The sequence below is a fragment of the Artemia franciscana genome, chromosome 17, assembly GCF_032884065.1.
Source record: "Artemia franciscana chromosome 17, ASM3288406v1, whole genome shotgun sequence".
Lineage (NCBI taxonomy): Eukaryota > Metazoa > Arthropoda > Branchiopoda > Anostraca > Artemiidae > Artemia > Artemia franciscana.
This window is the reverse complement of record NC_088879.1, coordinates 40,461,042-40,485,828: the sequence shown is the minus strand read 5'-3', so window position 1 is coordinate 40,485,828 and position 24,787 is coordinate 40,461,042. Positions and strand designations below refer to the sequence as shown.

At 36.2% G+C, this 24,787-nt stretch overlaps 1 protein-coding gene across 1 annotated transcript in view; it reads left to right on the top strand.

Moving 5' to 3' along the window:
- The window catches only part of LOC136037586 (rho guanine nucleotide exchange factor 28-like), a 330,822-nt gene that overhangs the window by 97,489 nt on the left and 208,546 nt on the right, over nt 1-24,787 (top strand). The window contains exons 6-7 of the mRNA XM_065720307.1: nt 1,365-1,560; nt 18,828-18,967. Coding sequence (XP_065576379.1) covers nt 1,365-1,560; nt 18,828-18,967 — 336 coding nt within the window. The remainder of the gene's footprint in view (nt 1-1,364; nt 1,561-18,827; nt 18,968-24,787) is intronic.

Below are 24,787 nucleotides of genomic sequence, written 5' to 3'. Positions count from 1 at the left end.
GACCGTATCCCAAACAGTAAGCTCTACGAAAAATGTGGTTCAATTCCGCTTTCTAGGGTTATAGGGAGAGAAAAATTGAGATGGCTAAGGCATGTTCTGCAGATGAAGAACGGCCGAGTGCCCAGGATTGTCCTTGTCGGGCAACTGTCTAGGGGCAAACGAAAAATAGATCGCTCCCGAATAGACTGAGAGGATGTCTTAAGGGAAATGGGAACTTTTTGGGAGGATGTAAAGAGGGATACTTTCTGTGACTTGGTGCTGCCGTGAGTTATTAGTTTTAGTTACGTTAAATATCCGCGTTGTTGCAGTTTGTGCTTTTCTTCTACTGGCCGCAGTCCCCTTTGTTTTCGTTTTCTTGAGATTTCTTTTTCCCTTTGTTTTAGTTGTATTTGAAGTACCAAGGATATCAAAATGTAAACATTTTTTGCCCCCTGGCTCCATCTTCGGTATATTCATGCCCGCAAACCGGGAATTTCTAGGATTTGTCTTCTGGCTGTTATACATCTAGTTTTTTTGACAACGTTCCATTTGATAAATTACTTATTTCCTTTGGTTGATGTATTTTTCACACAAGTTCTTTATTTGCGAACTTAATGTACGCTAAGCGTAAAACTACCTAACTGCAAAGAAGATTTTTTTTTCAATTAAAATTGGGTTTTGGGGTGTTCCTATTTTTTTTTAAATGCACAGGATTGGGTAACCATTCAGCTAAATTTAAAACGTCAGTGACTTTTAAAGGAGATAGACTTATCAGTAATGCTCTGAATCTTATTTTTTAAATAAAATGTAACATAACTCCTCCTGAATATCTGCTGCCTAAATACTTGTGTAAAATAGTAGACACTCCCCTTCTACTGCTCCAAAAGTCCACGAGTTTCTCTTGAGGTTATGAGTGTTAGTCCTAGCATGCCGGTTGAATATGAATAATCATCATTGGAATCAGGCGAGTCAAGGGTGTTTATTTCATAAGATTTAGGTAAAAAAAATAATGCAGTGCCATTCTCTTGTATTTCATAGTTGCACTACTTCTACTCGCAACCCATTGCAGCACCAAGCCGCATGAATCCAACAGAGTTACGCACGCTCCTCCTCCATCCATATCTATTGAAAGCCTCCTTCTTTATAACCTCCCAAGCTATTAAATAAATTAAGTCACTGCAATTGCCCTTTACTGAAGCCAGTATTTACGACTTATGCTTTTCATACCCTCAAAGACAATAATGAAAAGGCCCCCCTCCCTGGCTCATTTTTATGTGTATTTTTTACGATTTGGAAATTTATATTGGCAATCCTGTTCCAAATTCATATTACCAGGGCTTCACAATGTTAATATTCAAAATTAAATTAGCTATTTATTTTTTCAGTGCTAGTCTTAGCAGTTTGGAAACAGACGGAGAAGAGTCCGGTGGAGCCGCTACCATACCGCCAAGTGGGGATTTAGTTGATGGATGGTGTAGCAGATGGCATGGAAAGATCAGCGCTTTTAGTAGCGGTCAAACCAGTCCTGTGGCATGGATAGGCACCACTGGGGATCGAACATATTTGGAATTGGGTGAAATAGTAAGTTCTTGAATGATGAGCTCTAATTTATTTTGTAGCCTTTATCTTTTATTTCGGGAAACTTTTTCAGTTAGCATGGACCGGAGGATCCATGTCCAGGGTGAAGTTTATGCTATTAGAGTTTGGCCCCCATAGCGAATATTGTATATTTTTATAGCCCTACTCTGTAGTGCTATTATATGCTGAAGGGTAGGTCACCTTATTTCTGATAAGATTAGTACCAACTAAATACGCCAAACATGTCCAGCTAATACAGACTGTGGAACAGAAAATACGTCTCCTGAAACAACATTATCCCATTTTACAAGGAATAATCTAGGGCATTATAGTTGTCCCTCAAGGGTATTACTATCCTTTACGAGGTCTTGTTCCTGTGTATTGGTGCCAAAAATCCCATATTTTCTCAATATCCTGGGCATTTCTTTTTCAAATAAAACCAGTTTTTTAATATCCCCCTCCCCCCAAAAAAGATGCATGCGTACGTTGTAAGAAGAATAGCGTGGGTTTACGAAGATGAAAGGAAGCGTCAGGCAAATCTTCACTCTTAATCGGTATTTACGAAGTGGCATTGTTCATCCTACCCATTTAGTCCTCAGTTTTACTGATTATAAACATGCGTTTGATTCAGCCTAGAAGAGAGTTTTGGTGAAGGTTTTAGTGTTGTATAGCATACCAGATACCAGGGGTGTAGCTCTAACATTTTTTTTTGGGTGGGGAGAAAGGGGTCCATATCTGGAAAGTCAAGGGGCATGAATTATATAATAATTTTTCTCTCCAAATCATTGAGGGGCACCTGTCCCTCTTGTCCCCCTCTAAACGACGCCGCTGTCAGATATGTACTACGTACACTAAACTGGTTAGTGCTGCGTAGGAGAACATATTGCCGCGACTAGGGAGGTGGGGTTAATAGTTATTTCGGTGGGAATCGGAAGATGAGCGGGGCTATGTCCTATTCCCCTTTAAACTGGTTATTTCAGATAGTAAGTAAGTAAAAATGTAACTTGGTTTATTTTATTGCGAAATAAATTAAACTTTGTATGCTTTGATATGTGGACTGTCTTTTGCTCACTGTGAAACGCTGTGTGTGTTTGTGTGGGGGGGGGGTCTTTCGACCAATATCAACAACAGGTATGTTTGCAACATTATTGGTGATTCTGTGTATAATTTTTATTTAGCATGACTAAAATATACGCTTCACCAACGAATAAATTCGACCAGGATGGAAAACAGTATAGTAAAAACTATAGTAATTGAGTAAAAAATATAAAACACTAAACAAATGTTTAAGAGTCCATTCAGGAAGAAAAATAGTCTATCCGCTAAAAGGTTAAAAATCTGGAAATTTTCCTGGGACTATCTTTCTTTGTTGGAAAAATGTAAACCAGAAATCAATCTATGTCTTGGTTAAGCTTAGAAAAGGAAAATAAACTCTGCTCTATTTGTATATGGATTTGTCTATTATCAATTTCATCACAAGTTACTTTGACGGTGTTCATATGCTGTTTAGAAAACAGTGATGATGCATTGGCCGTCTGAAGTCATGATACATAGTTTTGGGTTATGAAGCACCTTTTTAATGCCATAAAGATACATTTAGGGCTATTAATTTTCTTTCTCTGGAGGGGCAGGGGAGGGACTTCCCCAAATATGCAGCAACAAACTAATTTATTTACAATTTATTGACTTCAAATTTTTAAATTGGCTGGAGAAAACAATTTTGAGTAGGGCTACAAAATGAGTGAAGCATATTTTCTTTGACAAGTGAGTAGAAAATACAACGAATATCTGTTAATTAAGTCAAAGCATAACTGAAATATCGTTACACTTGCATCGTTCGTTTTCCGATGTATATGTGTATATTTTGGGACGACCCCCCCCTCCCGCCTATACTTTATGTATTTTTGAATCGACTTGGCTAAATTACCTCATTGTGTTGCGAGACTTTGAAGTGAAAACTGGTAACCGTTCAAAAATTAGATATAAAACATAAGAGAAACTTTATAAACCTTTAAATTGTAGACCTTTTAATTACCAGACAATATGAGTTTTCTGAACGAAAAGAGGAAACAAGAAACAAAAAACAACCCAGCGTGTGTTGTTTTATGAGGATCGAAGGAAAAATTTTACCCCTTCTCTCAAAATTCGATGTCCTCCCCCTTAAAAAAAAGAAAAAATATTTTGAAGTCTTAAATCGACCCCTGATTATGAGAGAAAACAGGGTATGCTTACCAATCTACATGTAAAAATCGTTATCTGTTAATGAAAAATTTAATAAAACCTTATATTTAATGTTTTTAATAATTAAAACACTCTTTGTACTGAAAAAAGTCGCTTGCCTTAAAAAAAGGAAAACATATATGTTCTCTTTTGAGCAACCGAATACCAACTGACTGGTCCGATCTTTGTCGGTGGTTCCACTTCTACCATTTTTGGGAGATCTATCGAATTCTCTGTCCATTTCCCGATAAAGAAAAAAGAAGATACCGAGAATCTCTAGAAACACGTACATAGCCCCAGTATTACTGCAACTACCACAACTATTCCTACGATAAACAGTTATCTATAACAACCTTCAGTATATTTATGACAATTACTTTGAATTGATTACTCTATGTGGCTCTACTTTTAATTTGTGTTTTGCTTGTAAATCTAATTCTTTCAAGTGTTTCAACTTGAAACCCTAATGATATTCTTGTCTTTAGGGGTATTTGAGGAGAGCGGTAATACAATGCTCCTTTGTGGTTATTTCTGCTCATCTTGGGTTTAATTTCTTAATTTTTTGTTTATTTTAGTGCGTTTGAGATTCTACTTCTTATCAAGTGCGCGGAAAATATTACTTTGTTGCCATCTATTTTCTGTGGTCTTTTATGCCGTAGGTGTTTTAATATCAATGTTTTTTGTAGTTCCATCAAAATTAATTAGCTACGACTTCTTGTTCTCCCTTTATTATTTTCGAACAACTGTTTTAGGGTTGCGGTTAAAAGAAGAACTTTATCGGCTAACTTAAATTCAGTGATTGAAGGTCTGGTGTCACGAATACCTCTCCATATTTCTGTCACCGTCCTTGTCACTGCCACTCCCATACCTCTCCATATTTCTGTCTCCGTCCTGAACTTAGCAGGACGTCATTTGGAGGCTTAAGGGGTGGGAAAAAGTAGGGGTTGATGAAGAAATATGTCTTTAAAGTATCGACAAAAATCTGATTTCAAAGTTCCCCTTAGAACCTGAGTCAACTTTGACAGTAATTGATCGACACAGTTCCACTTTTCTTCTCTGAATCACATCCGGCTTCTGTAGATCTTTTAGATTATGCTGTTTTATTCGCGAGTCGCTCGGACACCGACCCTTATTATTAATGATAATAGAAACTGATATACAGTACTACTGAAAATTCTACCCAACCGTGAGAGCTATCTACCGATTTTCTACCAAAATTGCTGCGAATTTACTGATTGTTTGAAAAGAAAATTGGAAACGTTGATTTCTGCTGACCGACAAAGCTTTTTTGCTATCCATTCGATAGCATAACATCATAGTTTTCAGATTAGCTACTGGCTGACTGCATATCACGGAGACTATAAATTATGTTAAGTTAACTATTGATTTAAAACTTGGGAAAAAAGTTCGTCACTAGGTCTTAGTCATCAGTTGAAGTCACATGGTGCGGAATTTCTGTCCTCCGATACGATTTTTGCGTGCAATAAACGTTTTTCTGGTGAGTTTAGAGTCTTTTTGGGACTTTTTTGCATCGTTTTGGGACTTTTTTGCAGATCTGTGTCTCAAGGCACTCAGCTTAAGCTGAAATCAGTTGCCCCCAAAAAATAGAGTTTATTTGTAAAAACATCCTTAAGATTTTTTTAGTTACCATTGCATTGACGGCAATAGAGCCTTGCGAGAGTGGGGTGGAGGTGGGTGGGTAACCAAAGAAAAAAAGCGTCAAATACCCACCCACCTCCACCCCACTCTCGCAAGGCTCTATTGCCGTCAATGCAATGGTAACTAAAAAAAGACTTATCTTTATTTTTGCTGTCCTAAAATTTCTCACAGTAGGTTCTAAAACAAATTAAATTTTAAAAAAGTGGGCTTATTCGTTCCTACAGAAATAAGGAATGATATCAATGGGCTAACTTAGGAGCATAGGAGGGGGCTCCTGTATTTTGAAATAGGAAATTTTAGTGCCCTTTTCAAATTCTACTAGGTTTTAGTGAATTGAAAGTTATGAACCCCATGAGATTAAAGCATGATTTTACCCTGAAACTTACGGAAAGTAATCTTCTTATCTCTGTCAGTATTGTCGTGAAAGGTAGAATTTTTTTTTAGCCAGGTGCTATCTACCAAAAAAACAAAAAAACAGTACAAAAAAACCAGTTCTTTCATTTACAATTCTTGGTTATAAAATCGTGGTGATACGGCTTATTTAGCATAAAAATAGCCCATTGTTTTCCTACTGATGTAAAGACTGTTTTGCTGTGATGTACCCTCATCCGGGCAAGTGGAAATGACGAATTGATGATCTACTAATGGGAGTTGTGCTAACTCTTCCATTTATGATTGATCGAGGCTTGTTATCTTGGATTGAAGCTAATGGGGCGCGTAAGCTTAAGGAGAGACTGAATATCTGATTTGGAATTCGCCCAATGGTCAAGTTTTAGAAGGCAGCGTTTCAAGGGGCCTCTTGTTTGCCCGGATCAGAATACATCCCAAAAAATCTGAAAATTTTGAAGCACTAAGAGCAGTGAAAATGGAATCTGAAGAATTAGTTAAAGAGAAAATGACACTTTTGTATATATGTTTAAAAATGATGAGGAAAAATCGAGAAAAGTATGTAGTCGTGCGGTTAGCTTGGCAGTAGCGAGTGCCAAATTAAAAAAAAAATAAAAAACGTTGGTGATAAATTAGATACAAAAGGAAACAAAAAAAAACCTATGACACTAAACAACTTGAGAAGGCAACAGGTTATAATTCAACTGGGAATCAAAAGATTATTAATATTGGAATTTTTAGTGATTAAAAGTGATTTCGTATCTAATGAAATAAATTCGCTTACTTATCTTCACGATTCAACTTGACAACACTGGAAAAAATTTGATACTACCCTATTTTATTTTCGTGGTTCGGCGAGGTAACGGAATGTGATACTAGCATAAAAATTTCATATTTCTAAAACAACGAATTGAAAAGCCTTAGAAAGTCGTGGTTTTCGCGACTTAGATGAATAGACCTAAAATGGGTCCATGGGGTTGAGAACGTTTTTATTTTTATGTCCTTGGTACTTCAAATGACTCGGCTTGTGGATTGTGAGGCCAACATATTAGCGTATTCAAAAGAAGCTGGAACCCTTATTGTTGGAATTTTACCTTTTTTTTCAAATCAACCCGTTGGTTTAGAGCTACCGAGGATCTATTTTTGTACTGCCACGCAGTGGCATATTCGTTTTTATGGCACTTGGTATTAACCAAGTGACATATAGCAGTCGCCAATTCTGTCGGTCTGTCGGTCTGTCTGTCGGTCCCGGTTTTGCTACTTTAGGCACTTCCAGGTAAGCTAGGACGATGAAATTTGGCAAGCGTATCAGGGACCGGACCAGATTAAATTAGAAATAGTCGTTTTCCCGATTTGACCATCTGGGGGGGAGTGGGGGCCCGGTTAATTCGCAAAAAATAGAAAAAAATGAAGTATTTTTAACTTATAAGCGGGTATTTGGATCTTAATGAAATTTGATGTTTGGAATGATATTGTGTCTTAGAGCTCTTATTTTAAATCCCGACCGGACCTGATGACATTGGGGGGAGTTGGAGGGGGAAAACCTAAAGTCCCGGTTTTGCTACTTTAGGCACTTCCAGGTAAGCTAGGACGATGAAATTTGGCAAGCGTATCAGGGACCGGACCAGATTAAATTAGAAATAGTCGTTTTCCCGATTTGACCATCTGGGGGGGGGAGTAGGGGCCGGTTAATTCGGAAAAATAGAAAAAATGAAGTATTTTTAACTTATGAGCAGGTGATTGGATCTTAATGAAATTTGATGTTTGGAATGATATTGTGTCTCAGAGCTCTTATTTTAAATCCCGACTGGGTCTGATGACATTGGGGGGAGTTGGAGGGGGGAAACCTAAAATCTTGGAAAACACTTAGAGTGGAGGGATCGGGATGAAACTTGATGGGAAAAATAAGCGCAAGTCCCAGATACATGATTGACATAATCGGAACTTATTTGCTCTCTTTGGGGTAGTTGAGGGGGGGGGGAGTAAGTCTTAAAAATTAGAAAAATGAGGTATTTTCAACTTACGAACGGGTGATCGGATCTCAATGAAATTTGATGTTTAGAAGGATATCGTGTCTTAGAGCTCTTATTTTAAATCCCGACCGGATCTGGTGATGGGGGCGGGGAGTTGGGAGGGGGAAACCTAAAACTTGGAAAACACTTAGAGTGGAGGGATCGGGATGAAACATGGTGGGAAAAATAAACACAAGTCCTAGATAGATGATTGACATAAACGGAACGGATCCGCTCTCTTTTGGGTAGTTGGGGGGGGTATTTCTGAAAAAAAGAGGTATTTTTAACTTACGAACGGGTGATCGGATCTCAATGAAATTTGATATTTAGAACGATATCGTGGCTCAGAGCTCTTATTTTAAACCCGACCGGATCTGGTGACATTGGGGGGGGGAGTTGGGAGGGAGAAACCTAAAAATTGGAAAACACTTAGAGTGGAGGGATCGGGATAAAACTTGGTGGAAAAAAAAACACGAGTCCTAGATACATGATTGATATAACCAGAACGGATCCGCTCTCTTTGGGGTAGTTGGGGGGGGTTAATTCTGAAAAATTAGAAAAAATGAGGTATTTTTAACTTACGAACGGGTCATTGGATCTCCATGAAATTTGATTTTTAAAAGGATATCGTGTCTCAAAGCTCTTATTTTAAATCCTGACCGGATCTGGTGACATTGGGGGAAGTTTGGGGTGGGGAAACCTAAAATGATGGGAAACGCTTAGATTGGAGGGATTGGGATGAAACTTGATTGGAAAAATAAGCAAAAGTCTTGCATACGTAATTTACATAATTGGAACGGATCCGCTCAATTGCGGGGGGGGGGGGGGTAATTCTGAAAAATAAGAAAAATGACGTATTTTTAACTTACGAAGGAGTGATCGGATCTTCATGAAACTTCATATTTAGAAGGACCTCGTAACTCCGATATCTTATTTTAAATCTCAACCGGATCAAACGTAATTGGGGGGGGGGGCAGTTGGGGGGACCGGAAATCTTAGAAAATACTTAAAGCGGTGAGATCAGGATGAAACTGCATGGGAAGAATAGAAATCTGTCTAAGATACGTGACTGACATAACTGGACCGGATCTGCTCTCTTTGGTGGAATTGGGAGGGGGGAGGTAATTTTGAAAATTGAGGTATTTGTAACTTACGAAAGGGTGACCAGATCTTAATGAAATTTGATATTTAGAAGGATCTTGTGCTATAAAGTTCTAATTTCAAATTCCGACCAGATCCTGTGACATTCGGGGGAGTTGGAAGGGCGGATCCGCTCTCTTTGGGGGAGTGGGGGCGAGGGTTAATTCTGAAAGATTATAAAAATGAGGTATTTTTAACTTACGATTTAAGAAGGAAACATGTTTGAGAAGGAAGCATGATAAGAAAACAATTTACAATATGCATAACAATTGTAGCAAACAGATTTTGCATGGAACCCCCTATATTTTACCTCCCCCCTTAATGTGTAAATATACAGTCGAAATTATATATTTCCCCTCTATTCCCCCAATGCGTCTCTCTTGTTTCATACCTTGTACTTATTAATTGAATTAACTGTTTAAAAGAACAACCGGAAAACAAGTGATGGGTGACAGAATGCATTGGTTTTATATAATTTGGACTATATATTTGCTTTTTAGGGGAAGGGGGGTTGGCGGTAAAGTATAGGGGGGATCCATGCAAAAGGTGTTTGCGACAGCTATTGTGCGTATTATGAAATGTTTTCTTAACATGTTTCCTTCTCTAGGCTTATACCCCTAAGCTGTAACTATCGCTGACGAAATTGGAATTCCCTAAGAAGCAAAGTCCTGCGGATGTAACTGTTCCAGTCATCTATGCAGTCAGCACAGTAAAGCGAAAATATTTTTACACTGTGACAGTCATCAATGATGATTTCACATTCATGAACTTAGCTATTGACTTTTAATTAGTTCCCAGTCCTTTGGGCACAGACAACGCGGGTTTTAATGCGCAATTTAAATACGTATTTAAAACGTTTTCCATGAATTTGATGAGCAGAAATGGAAGTCATTCAAGAATCTATGTCAAAAGATAAGGATAAAATTGTAACTGAAGTATATGAAAAAATTCCTACCTATAAAGAACGGTGTCGATAATACAAAAGGGTAAGGTAATAATTTTTGATGTTATTCTAAAGTCTGGTTTATAATAATTGCCAATAAACAAAGTACAGCAAATTCGATAACTCTAGTACCGAGTCTAACTTTAGGTTCTGACCTTCTCACAAGTGCCAAATGAGCTCTTGGCTCTTGGCTCTTCCGAACTCGTACCATATGAGCTCTCGGCTCTTCCGACCTCGTCACAAGTGCCATATGAGCTCTTAGCTCTTGTTAGTTATATTAGTTGTCGATAAGAAGGTAACGATTATTTATTCCGCTTCTATAACAATAGTAATGGTTATAAAGCATTGCGTACTCGCACAAAAATTTAGGGGGGGGGGCAAGAATTTGTTTGGATTTTTTAAAATGAATATACAAACAAAAGTATTCTTTTGAAATCTACAAAATTTCGTTCGATTTTTCAGTTAACAGAAAATGAAAAAAAGGGGTATATTTCAAGGTCTAGATGGAAAATTGTCTTGATGTATTCGTAGCGAAATTAAGCACGAAAGAATATTAATTACTATGGCCCACAAAGGCTCCATGTAAAAGAAGGGGAAGACATGTGAGTCATTTAAGCACTAGACTAGAGAAAAAAAAATAGAGTATGAGATTACTCAGCAGAAACTAAACAGACTCCAATCAATCCTAAACAAAACTAAAAGAAAAAAAGAAATTAGACAGGAGCCAAAAAAAAAAACAACAAAAAATTGAAGAGGCCAAACCATCTACATTGAAATAATTCAATCGTTGTTCCCCGTCATATGACTTGCCGTTACAGTTTTGTTGCTGTTACAGTTGCCGTTACAACCGAGTCCGTTGATATTGAATTAAAATTAAGTAGTTGTGGGCATCAAGCCGTGGCTAATCGTAGAAAAAGCCAAGATAGATAGTCCGATTGAATGAGAGGCAAATCTGGCATAAGCTCTTATTAGGATTGTATAAAAATGAAGTCAGTTCATTTGTTGATAGATCAGTCTATAATCCTATAATCTCTCCTTGCGTGACCTCACTGATGGAACAAAATCTGACCTTAGAGATGGAATAAAATGAACCTCCATATTCCATATGGAATATGATAAATGTTACGAAAATGATAATTAGTTTAATTAAAAATAAGAGATCAACATGGAGCTAAGAAAATTTAAATCGTTCACATGAATGAATTTAATTTGTTTCAAGTCAATGGTATAGCTGCCGAGCGATTAGTTTCCTAAGTAAGGTTTTTTTTTAGCTTACCATAAACCATATAAAGGGGTAGAAAGTTGATATCTATATGATTTGACCGTAAGCAGCATGAGAATGGACAAAGCAGTGAAAAGGGACTTAAAATAATCACAGGAAAAGTATGCATAAGCTTTCTTAAATAACCAAGGCTCCTACATATCTTCATTTTAATCAGATTAGTGTGTATTTTATAAGACAGGTTTTTATCGATAAAAATAGCTTAGAGTCGAATATAGATAAAAATACTATAGATGATATAGATATAGAATATAAAGAATATAGATAAATAGAACGAAAATAGAAAAATAAATAAAATAGAAAAAATAAAATAATAGATATAGATAGAATATAGAATATAAAATATAGAATATAAAATGAAGAATATAGATAAAAATATAGATATCAAACAGTTCGTGGTAACGAACTGTAGTAAGGAGCGACCCGGCTCAATAGTAACCAAAACTCAAAAAAATTGAATTTTGATATCAATAGCTACATCAAAAGAATCGCATTTTAATGTTGATTTTAAATATATAAGTTTCATCAAGTTTAGTTTTACCCATAAAAAGTTACGAGCCTGAGAAAATTTGCATTATTTAAGAAAATAGGGGGAAACACCCCCTAAATTTCGTAGAATCTTAAAGAAAACGACACCATCAGATTCAGCGTATCAGAGAACCCTACTGTAGAAGTTTCAAGCCCCTATCTACAAAAATGTAGAATTTTGTATTTTTTGCCAGAAGACAAATCACGGGTGCGTGTTTATTTATTTATTTATTTTTTTTTCCTCCAGGGGTCATCGTATCGACCAAGTGGTCCTAGAGTGTCGCAAGAGGGTTCATTCTAACGGAAATGAAAAGCTCTAGTGCCATTTTTAAGTGACCAAAAAATTGAAGGGCATCTAGGCCCCCTCCTACGCTCATTTTTTCCCAAAGTCAACGGATCAAAAGTTTGAGGTAGCCATTTTGTTCAGCATAGTCGAAAACCATAATAACTATGTCTTTGGGGATGACTTACTCCCCCACAATCCCTGGGTGAGGGGCTGCAAGTTACAAACTTTGACCGGTGTTTACATATAGTAATGGTTATTGGGAAGTGCACAGACGTTTTCAGGGGGATTTTTATTTTGTTTGGGGGTGGGGCTGAGGGGAGGGGGCTATGTTGGAGGATCTTTCCTTGGAGGAATCTGTCATGGGGGAAGAAAAATTCAATGAAAAGGGCGCAGGATTTTCTAGCATTACTAAAAGAAAACAATGAAAAATAAACATGAAAACGTTTTTTCAAATAAAAGGAAGGAGTAGCATTGAAACTTAAAACGAACAGAGATTATTACGCATATGAAGGGTTCTAAAAATACTTTATCATAAAGAGCAAGGTATTTAGGAGGAGATAATTACCTCGCTCTTTATGCTAAAGTATTTTTAGTAATTTCAACTATTTATTCTACGGCCTTTCTGATTCAGGGGTCATTCTTAAAGAATTGGGACAAAACTTACGATTTAGTGTAAAGAGCGAGGTATTAACGAGGGTACAAACCCCCTCGTATACATAATAAAAATATAAGATTATGAAAGTTTGTTACGTAAGTTAATTCTTAAGTTACGTATATTTTTTACTAATAAAAACGTTCGTTAAAAATTAAAAGTTCTAGTTGCCTTTTTAAGTAACCGAAAAATGGGAGGGCAACTAGGCCTCCTTCCCCACCCCTTATTTCCCAAAATCGTCTGATCAAACTAAGAAAGCCATTTAGCCAAAAAAAAAGAATTAATATACAAATTTTATTTGAATAATCTATGTGCGGATAGCCAAAACCAAACATGAATTAATTCAAAAACGTTCAGAAATTAAATAAAAAAAAATTTTTTTTTAGCTGAAAGTAAGGAGCGACATTAAAACTTAAAACGAACAGAAATTACTCCGTATATGAAATGGGCTGTCCCCTCCGCAATCCCTCACTCTTTACGCTAAAGTTTGACTCTTTGCCACAATTCTACTTTTTAAAACAATTAAAAGCTTTAGCGTAAAGAGCGAGGATTGCGGAGGGGACAACCCATTTCATATACGGAGTAATTTCTGTGCGTTTTAAGTTTTAATGTCGCTCCTTACTTTCAGCTAAAAAAATTAGTTTTTTTTATTTAATAAATACACCAGAGTCGGCTTTTGGAACTACTAACAGCTCTTCAAGACGTGTGAATTCAGGTAACTTAGGAAAAGCCTGAGAAAAAACCTAACTTTAGAGGGAGATAGTTAAGGTCAAGCAGCAGAAGCACTTACTCGCACAAATGTATTCGATTCAAGTTCAAATTCATTGTTTAATTTTATTCCATATTCAATTTCATATTCATGAAGATCCATTTTCATTTCTCTCAAAATTGGCAAGGGCTCTGTCGCCAGCGAAGAAAACAAGGATATCCGTGAATTATCATTGTTACAATTGACATGAGAAAGATTTTCGATGACAATATTCCTGGCTTTCCTAAATAAATCTGCAGTAACTTAAAGGTTTTTGCTTTATTTCACTGTATAAGAACCGAAAATTGGATCCAAACTATGTTACCATTCATGTATATCATAAACCAAGAAAATGAATCCCACCTTTTATTAAAATAGAACAAACTCGACCAAAAAGAATTTGTAGGTTAAGAAATCAAATGCCTTATGAATGTCTGGAAACTTACCAGCAGAATTAATTCAAAATATAAGACAGGATGTGAAAAAAAAGGGGCATACACGCTTGCTCTGTTGAGGGCTTAGTTTGGAAATCAAATTGAAAATCACAAAGAATAAGTTTCGAATTTAGAAACCAATAACCCATGTTTGCTTAAGAGCATTCGGAAAAACATCCATTTCGACAACCCCTACGATGTTTCCCTATGATGAAACCCCTGCTATAGATAGAGAACAAACAAAAAAAAAAATCAATACATTTGGGTTTCAAGCTCTTTTTGTGGCACTTGGTCTGTGTCGGTCCCCGTTTTGCTAGTTTTTGCACTTCCAGATAAGCTAGGACGATGAAATTTGGCAGGCGTACCAGGGACCAGACCATATTAAATTAGAAATGGTCATTTCCCCAATTCGACTGTTTTGGGGGCGGTCAATTCGGAAAAATTAGAAAATATGAGGAATTTTTAACTTATAAACGGGTGATTGGATCTTACTGAAAATTTCGTGTAATATTTGAAAAAAAGAATATCGTGTCTAGCTTTTTTTAAATCTCAACCGGATCCGGTATCATTGGGGGAGTTGGAGGGGGGAAACATAAAATCTTGGAAAACGCTTAGAGTGGAGGAAACATTGGAACATTATGGCCTTTACTATAGGCCAAGGCTATAGCGTTGCCTCTGATAAGAAACATCGATAATAATTGTACACTAGGACGCACGTGGCAATTGTGATGAAAGTGTGCCAAATGTTGTGGAACTTTGTCAAGTATTGCGGCGTCTTTGTCACCCGTTGTGGAAGATTGCGGTATACGTTCTGGCGGAACTATGGGACAATAACAATTATCCAAGATGTACATCTGGTGGTGGAAAGCCGGTGATCTCTGAATAAACATAATAGTATTTGTAATGGTCCCTTAATTAGCTTTTTTTTTCACTTTGTAGTTTCGTTCAAACTTGGATTTCAGTTTCACTTCCTAAGATGACTTGGAGGGGGAGTAGTCAAGAGAGGACCTAAAACATCCGGCTGATGATTTTTGATTACAGATTCGAATGGCGATGCTCCCATTGCTATTCTTTCCGGAAGTGACACAGAATGTCCCATTTTTGCATCATATGTCGCTGAACAATAGCGCTGTCAAGACATTAAATAAAAAAAACAAGTTTTTTTAAATGAAAGTAAGGAGCTACATTAAAATTTAAAACGAACAGAAATTACTTCGTATATGAAAGTGGCTTTTCCTCCTCAACGTCCCACTTTTTACGCTAAAGTTTGACTCTTTCTCTTAACTCTACATTTTAAAACAGTAAAAAGTTTAGCGGAGGAAAAGCCCCATTCATATATGAAGTAATTTCTGTTCGTTTTAAATTTTAATGTCGCTCCTTACTTTTATTAAAAAAAAAACTTTTTTTTGTTTAATTTCTGGATGTTTTTAAATTAATGTATTTTTTGATCTTGGCTCTCCGCGAATAAATAATTAAAACGAAATTTGTATATTAATTTTTTTGGGCTAAATGGCTTTTTCATAGTTTTGATTGGAAGATTTTGAGAAAAAAGGAGCGAGAGAAGAGGCCCAGTTGCCCTCCAATTTTTTGATTACTGAAAAAGGCAACTATAACTTTTGATTTTTTACTAACGTTTTCAGAAGTAAAAAATATACGTAACTTACGAATTAACTTACTTAGTGAACTTCTATATTCGTATGTTTTTATTGCGTATTTGAGGGGGCTCACCCGTCGTCGATACCTCGCTCTTTACACTAAAGCTTATATTTTGTCCCAATTCCTTAAGAATGAAAATTACTAAAAATAATTTAGCGTAAAGAGCGAGGTACTACGAGGAGGTAAACCCATCATATGCGTAATAATTTCTGTTCGTTTTAAGTTTTAATTCTGCTCCTTACTTTTTCAGTAGAAAAACTTTTCATATTTATTTTTTCATTGTTTTTTTAAATAATGCTAGAAAATCCTGCGCCCCCTCCATTGAAAGTCTCTTCCTTCATGAGAAGTTCCTCCATGGAAAGATCCTCCCACGTACCCCCCCCCCCCAACTCCCCCCTCAAACCAAAAAAATGCCCCTGGAAACGTCTGTACACTTCCCAGCAACCATTACTATTTGTAAACACAGGTCAAAGTTTGTAATTTGCAACCCCTCCCACGGGGACTGCGGGGAGTAAGTCGTCCCCAAAGACATAGTTATTAGGTTTCTTGACTATTGTGAATAGAATGGATATCTCAGAATTTTGATCCGGTGACTTTGAGGAAAAATGAGCGTGGGAGGGGGCCTAGGTGCCCTCCAATTTTTTGGACACTTAAAAAGGGCACTATAACTTTTAAGTTCCGTTTGAATGAGCCCTTTTGCGGCATTTTAGGACCACTGAGCCGATACGATCACCCCTGAAAAAAAAAAAAAAAAAAAAAAAACAAATAAACACGCGTCCGTGATTTGTCTTCTGGCAAAAAAAATGCGAAATTCCACATTTTTGAAGTTTCTACAATAAGGTTCTCTGATACGCTGATTCTGATGGTGTGATTTTCGTTAAGTTTGTATGACTTTTAGGGGGTATTTTCCCCAAATGAGGCAAATTTTCTCAGGCTCGTAACTTTTGACAGGTAAGACTTATCTTGATGAAATTTATATATATTTAAAATCAGCATTAAAATGCGATTGTTTTGATGTAACTAGTGGCATCAAAATTCCTTTTTTTTTAGAGTTTTGGTTACTATTGAGCCGGGTCGCTCCTTAGTACAGTTCGTTACCACGAACTGTTTGATATATATGCTAACCGCATAGAGATTACGCTATTGATATCTCGAATCGTTTTGTGTACTTATACCGTTTTTTGACAAAGAGGATTCGTGGCATTTATTTGAAAGCAATGTCCCTGACTCAGTAACTTCACTTTTTGACCGAAAGAGGTGTGGGAACAAGTCATGGATCCAGGCAGACATACTCGAAATCATAGACCATAGACGTTAGTTGAGGTGGTCTGGCGACATACCGACCTACAGAAGAGCTGAGATAACGGCTGATAGATGCACTGAATGTCCTGCAGGAAGGAGCTGCATAAGTTGGGACGCTCTCAAAAGCTGCAAAAGCTTTACTAAACGGGTTGTAAACCCGTTTAGGGTTTTCAGCCATGGAGATAATATTGCTATCCCTGTTGTTCAGGTTTTTCGACATTATAACCCCACCTCGAAATATCTTGTCTTCTAAATAAGTTCCTTCATACCTATATCCATTAATCGATCCCTTAGAAGGCAGAGAGAACATTTTCCAAATGATGCATACATCTATTTATTCAAAAGGTTTGATGAATGTCTGCTCAAGGCTAAATTCATAATGAGATTTTACTAATGCCGAGACTGAGCTAGCGCTAATTTGAGAAAATTAAATCTGTCATAGAACCTTCTGACTCGCTAATATCATTCAGAAATATCTAAAATAAATTCCATTCAACTTTAATTACCACTAACTAAATCTAGGTAGTATTAAAATATAATTGTGAATAGGACTTTACGAAAAGTTTGATCCAACTAATTTGCGTACTGTAATTTTTTGCCTAATTATAAGTGAATACATACTTTTTTGCGTGTTGACAGTATTTTCTTTTGTGGATGCTTATTATTCTCCGAAGACTGTCGAAAAATCCGTTTCCAGGTCACGAACTGATGTTTGTCCGTTTCTTTTTATAATGTGTAATCCCATTATAAATATTTGCCTTCATTTTTGCCTTTGTTTGGACTAGCGACCTTGTTACTTTTCTTTTGGTAATATTTGTTTCAAATCACGTCATTAAGTTAAGAAGTACTACCAATAATTTTTGAAGTTTGCAGAAAAAGCAGAAAAAAACAATATCAGGGTGTATTTAGAGTATTAGGCGACTGAAAGTAAATCTTTTTAGAAAAATGAAACTTTTGCTGACCTATTTTTTCCTTATTTAGGCCCCTCCCCCCTGTAATTTGATACGTATATAAAAATACGCGCTTTTCGGTCTTTTAAAGGCGACATGACTTGCATGATTAGTGCCGAAATTGCACTCTTTGTTGTTGTTTTTTTTGTTTGTTTTTTTTTTTAAGGAGGCTGCCTCCTTGTAATAGTCATTAAATTTTTTGAAAAAGTCTGCCAAGTATGCGGTTTGTGCTTTTAATCTGGATCTTTAATATCCAGAAACGTTTTAACTGATTCAAAAATTTAGTAAAATCTTTGTAAACGTGCACCTTCCGACAACCAGCGGTCTTTAGTATCTAAGAGCAATTGTCGGAAGTAATTATCATTTTCATCACACAATTGTGCAAATAAAAGCGTATTCAATGAATTGGTGCATATATTGCTGACAGCAATAATCACAAATTGAAGTGACTGGTGCAATCGTATTTATCAAATTGTTCGCTACTGTGGGTTGTGGGTTATGGGGTTGTTGTGTGGTGTTGTGGGTGGACGACACAGCAAATTACGGTTACCGTTCTTACAAGTTCCAGCCGCTGAGATTCTTTAAGGTTAAGTCTTTAAGTTAAGGTTAAGTCTTAATGTTAAGTCTTTAAGGTTATATTCTGCACATATTGATAGGTTAAGTCTAGCCAACATTTTAGTTCTTCGTTAGCTAAACCGGATAAATCTTCGTGGACCCCCGTTTGCGAATTGTGGACCCATAAATTTTTTTATGTCAAGCTAACGTAGACCCGTGGGGATCCACTTGGACCACTTTGGGAATCGTGGCTCTATAGTAACAATAGGGCGGCGTTGTAGCTTGGAGATTGACCTTGTATTCTTTTGGTCGATCGGGAGAAATTATAAAAAGCGAAAAATAATTTAAGTATTTGGAAGAAACAATTCTAAGAACCCTCTACTTCGTGTAGTCACAGATACAAGCATCCATGAATGCCATAAATACTAAATAAGGGACGGAGTTTTGACTTTTGAATATGTATTGTCTTCTTATAAAACCTTTTTATGTTGCTTGTCAGACAATTTCTTTTTTCAGACTCGAGGCCAGAACCTAGCGGGTACCAGAAATAGTTTTCTTCACAAATCTATTTCAACCCCGTCAATAATAGCTGTAAATGACGTAACTGCTGTCGATTCGGGTGATACAGCACGATCTGGGATCAGTGGACCCAAAAGGTTTAGTATGATTTTATATTTTGCTTTTATTCTGCAACCCATTCAGGATGTAGAACGAAGTTTAGTGACATTTATTTTGGTAGAGTGAGGTAGAGTTATGGTAGAATGAGATTTGGTAGTTTGACATCAGAGTAGGAATGGCTGAGACAGGAGTTCGACATGCTGTTGTTTTTAGACTTTTTTAAGTTACTGCTTCCAGGTTTGACTGAAGGAAGTATTAAGCCAGATCTGACCCTTTTGCGAATCTGACCTTGAGCCGTAGTCGGTGGCTGCCAGTGGAAAGTAAGTCCGTTGTTCAGAGCCTTCATCGTGGCTCTTCCCACAAAGTCCACACTTCCTTTAAACCTTATGTTTTAATCTCCCCCTCCTCTTTCAAGGACGTTCTTTTTTTCGTTTGGCTAAAGCTGTATTGCCAAAAGAAAGAGTTTTTGGCAGCTTATAATACTTAGTTCGTAAAACGTTTTCGCTCTGGAGGCGGCACGAGCAAAGGAACTAGCAGTGTAAGCTTATACGAAAAATATATTTTTTAAATTTCTTTTGAACTAGGTAGAATTTCAACCAGCTATTCCATAACATATCAATCGATCAATCAATATTTTTATTACCCAAAAAGAACGATCAAGGGTTGAACATGGAGTAAAAGAAAGCGAACAAAAAAGAAAGAATAAAGAAGAAAAAAATTAGTAAAATATAGAAAATGCACTATTTCGAATTACATAACATAACAAATAATACAAGTAAGATGCAGATAATAACATACAAACAATATACTGATACATAACAGGATAGAGGTTATTCGTCTTATTAATCTTACGCAGTAAGTAAATATAGTGATTCATAGTAATATTATACTCAGAAATACATACTCATAACAATTTTATGTATTATTTTTTTTATCTCTGGCATGGGGAAGTGAGTAGCATATAGTCCTACAGTAAGCTTTTATAAGATTTTGAATAGACCGGAAATTTTTGTCACTCATTAATTGTAGGACGCAGGTTAATCTAGGCTGAATGTAGTATTAAGTGTTATACTTGAAGCTTTATAGGAATACTACTAACAACTCCCTACAGCTCCAAGCCGCCTGAGGCTAACAAAGCGATGTAGGCTCCTTCTCCACACCAGCTTATCCGAAGCTTCACTCTTACCCTCTCTCAAATAGTTCCAATTTCCTTCAAATCCTTTCCTTTGACTGTTTTCTCCACCTCTTAGTGACAACCTTTTTTCGTTTGGCCCGAGGGGATGGTCAAAATGCTTTTATGTAGCTTTTATTAGTAATTGATGCCAAATTAAAAACAAATAAGGAGAGCATTCACTCCCTCAACACCCTTCAACTCCCTTAACTCACACTTCACCCATATATACGTTTTTCCATCATCTAAATTGAAGTCTAAGTCCATAATCATATGAAAATAATTTGAAACACCTCTCTTAGAAAGTTAATCCGAAAACTGCGATCCAGCCAGCTTAACCTTTCTTTCGTTATTGTTTTAGAAAGCGCGATATAATCATGTTTTTCATGCAGTTTACTGCTTGACGTATGATCACTTAAACGAGTATCTAAATCAGTCCTTAGACAGTTCCTTTGGGAAACCTTTAACAAATCTTCTTTAGGCTGTCGAAGGCCCCACGTTTCAGAGCCAAAACTGACCACTGTCATAACCATGGCTTCCATTCTAGTCTGAGATCGCAGACTCATCTTCCTATTCTCCCTTTTTCGGTTGTGAAGAAACACCTTGTGTTTTGGCTATTCTACTTTTTAGATTTTTACTGCATCCGTCATCATTACTAATAATACTAACCAGATAAACGAAGTTATGCACTTGATTGAAATTATCGTTAGCTAACATCTCCTATTCACCCTTATTTATTCCAAATTAAACAACTTAGTCTTCTTTTCATTAGTTTTCAAACCTATTCTTTAACCCTGAACTCTCTAAACGTTCAAAAATTCATTCATTTTCCTGCCATTTTTACCTAGGATACCCAAGTCATCTGCAGAATCAAAGTATAGGAGTTTTACTTTCCCATTTGATTCCATGCTCTCCCACAGTCTTTGTCGTGTTCTTTTGGACAAATTCTATCAAAATGGTCCATGTAAATGGGGCCACAACGCAACCCTCCTTACCCCCTAATTCAAAACTTAATAGTAGAATTTTGCCGTGTCAATGGACACCATTTTCTTGCATAAACTCTGTCCTGTTCTCTAGGGTAAATCCGCCTAAATGATTCCAAATAAAAGGGGATAGGACACAACCATGCATAACACCTGAATCTGCACCAAATCTACTATTAAACTCACTTTTTACCTTAACCGCGGCAATAGTATTTTCCTACGTAGCAGTAATCAATTTTATGTATTTATCTGGTACTCTGTACAAGGGTAGGTCACGCTAATCCTTTTCGATCTGCTAAATCGAATGTGAATAATATGTAAAAACATAGGACTAAAGGGCTCTGATGATTCAGGTATTTCTCAATTATTAATCTTTGATGCATAATCTCCCTTTCAAAAACCAAACTGTTCTTTTCTTAAAGTTTCATCTACAGGTTGTTTTAGTCTAATTCATATCATCATGCTATGGAATTGCCTTCCCAGAAAAATCAAGTTAGTGCCTCTGCAACTACCAAACTCGCTCCTAACACCTTCCTTCTATCTGAATTGAATTAAAGTTTTCCTAAAATCACTAGATATTCCCTCATTTTCAAAAATTATGTTCGTAATCTTCAGCAATAATTTATCTCTCATTTCGCAACCACCATATTTCAAAAACTCATTTACCATGCTATCAGCAGCTGAGGTCCCATTATATTTCAGTTTTTTTTTTACTATCGCCTCTAACTCTTCCTCGAAAAATAAATCACCCTTCACTTCCAAATTATTGACAAATTATTCCTTTCTCTATCATTCCCTTCGACTTATCAGTGTTCAACAGATTCTCAAGATGTTCTGCCCATCTCTCTTCAACACTTCCTTTAACAAGCTTGATAAATGGAACGGATATTCCACTCGGGGTGATAGTAGATTTAACTTCAATAAGTTAATGCCTGTTATTGCTGTTGGAATGCATTAATGCGTGACATAAGCTATCTACAAAGCTTCTAAGATTTAAAGCTGGTTAGTTTCTAATTCAGTTCTAAAATCCAGCAATATTTAACGGCTCTAGATTGTTGATTTTGAAGACGTGTAGGATTAATTTCTGCATAATTATGTTTACGTCTCATATCAATAGACACCGTATTCAGAATCACTTTTAGTGTATTAAAAATATGTATTTTTTTTTATTAGTATAAATATATATGTATTAGAAATTTATCACAGTTTAAAATAACTAGACTGCTTGTTGTCTCTATATTTAAATAATCATCGATCGTTAGAAGGTTATTATTTTCGTCAAATAGGGAGAAATAATATTATTATTTAATAATAATTATTTCTTAATTAGTAATTAAAATTATTTCACAAAATTATTTCTAATAAATATAAATATTTAGAAATAAACGGAATAGTCCTGGTTCTTTGTTTCTATGTTTAAATGTAATTTTTAAAAGATTTGCTTCTTTCATGTAGTTCAGTTGCTATCATAAGGTTGCTAAAGAATTTTTAATATATTTAACCGTAAAAAAGTATAAAGAGGAAATATTATTTATTTGTTCCGAAATCTACTACAAATAATGTGACAAATGCGAATCCAAGGAGCATGGATTTTGGCTGGTGAACGCCTTAAAAATAATAAACTGGTATAGAAGAAAAAATGCGTAGCAGTGTCTTAACGTCACCCCACTTTTCCGCCACCACATGTTTTCCGCCCCCTTTTAACTCAGGTAGGTCAGAATAGACACAGATATTGACATACACATAGACATAAGAGCAGACATAGACATAGACACAGATATAGGCAAAAACATGGACATAGACATAAATTTAGGGCTAGACATAGACATAGACACAGATATAGACACAAATATAGACATAGGCATAGAAATAAGAACATACATAGACATGAAAATAGACATAGACACAGATATAGGCAAAAACATAGACATAGACATAGACTGATCTAACCTGTCTGTTCTGACTCAACTAATCTTCTTGATGATGGAAGATTTTCTGGGTGGTGGAAAACCGCGGTGGCGTTAAAACACCCATACTATATCCTTGTATGGAATATGTTTGTCATTTCGAAGAAAGAGAAAATAAGATATTTCTTCCATTTGAAATTCCATCTACACATCTAAAAAAGCTAGGATCCTGATCTTCAGTTTGGCAAGAATTATGTCTTTAATTTTGATTGTGGTTCTTGCGATTACGACTAACTCGAAATACTAAAATTCGTTTGATAGCAATATGTTGGATTGAAGGAATGAAATCTTGTGGATTCCAGCTACTAACATGGCATTTCTCTGATATGACTATGATGAGTGAACGGTTTCAGATTGTAGCTTTCGAATCTGACCAGTATTGCCAACTCGACACGGGGTCTTCAGACTTTATATGCTTTTGTACACGATTAGTGCGAAAAATTTTCCATATAGCCTTAGTGTTTTGTTGGTGTATTTATAGAAAAGAAAATAAGAAGCAAAAATTTAATGTTTTTCGATTTTAAATGATGCAACTATCTTTTCTTCAGTATCCCCCATGAGTTTGGTATGTCTAATACTTTATTCTGCAGTTTTTATGTATTTGTTTTGATAAAAGTGATATACAATATTTTAAGGCAAACGATTTTCGCGTCCTTTTCCTTATTTCTTTCTAGTTCTAATATTTAGTAGCTTTTTATCATGCTGGGATCATTAGAAATAAATAGAGGACTATGAATAAATTTTTGTAACATGCAGTTCTCTTGAATGGTAACATTTGTAGCGTCGGAGTTGCCTGCCTCAGATTCGCCCCTTGCCTCGACAACAAAATAATTAGCCCTAGTGTAAGCCCATTTAATACAGTTATATTTTAAAGATAATATTCATTTATAAGAAAAAGAAGGGCTAATGATCCTGTGCTCTGCAGTAAAATTGGGGGAATTCTCGAAGGTTCTGGAGCCAGTACCGTGCGGCACCTACCGCAATCAGATGCCATAGATAGGGTTGTTAGCGCATGCGTAGATGATGCAAGCCAACCAATGTAGAAAATAGTTATTTGCAGTATTTCATTTGTCATATTTCATATTTTTCGTTATATCATATATTTGTCGTTATTTTTGTCAAGTAATTCAAATAACGGGAAAAGAGCCAACGGTACATTAAAAAAAAAAAAAAAATCGTAAGTGCTATAGTACTAAAATAGCCCACCAAGTCGGTGTTAAGTTGAACTGAAATAGGTTCTGGAAACGCACCACAAACATACAAAGCCTGAAACTCACACTGTTCAAAGCTGGTATCTAACCAAGGTTTTTTGTTTGTTTTCTGAATTTGCTTTAAAAGCATTTTCCTGAGTGCGGGCTGCCACAGCCCGAAGCAGATGTATTTGGAAAATATTTTGCAATTACTCGTGGGGTGAGGACGATTGATCCTTTATAAATATTGGGAAGGGAGAATGCACCCCCTCCCTATTGTAGTAGTTTTTAATATTAACTTTGAAAAATCAATAATAGGAAAAGAATATTTAATTCAATAAACTTGAACCGAAAATGGCGACTAGATAGACCTTGCCCGTCACCAGTTGTTACTGGCTCAGGGTTGTGTCATCTGTTTGTGTCATCTAGACTGTGCTACACGCTAAATGATTATGTCTGAAGTGGCAAAATTTGTCTTGTTTCGGATTTTACCACCAAGATTACTGTAATGGCTACAAAAGAACTGAAAGCAATGACAAAAAAGGCC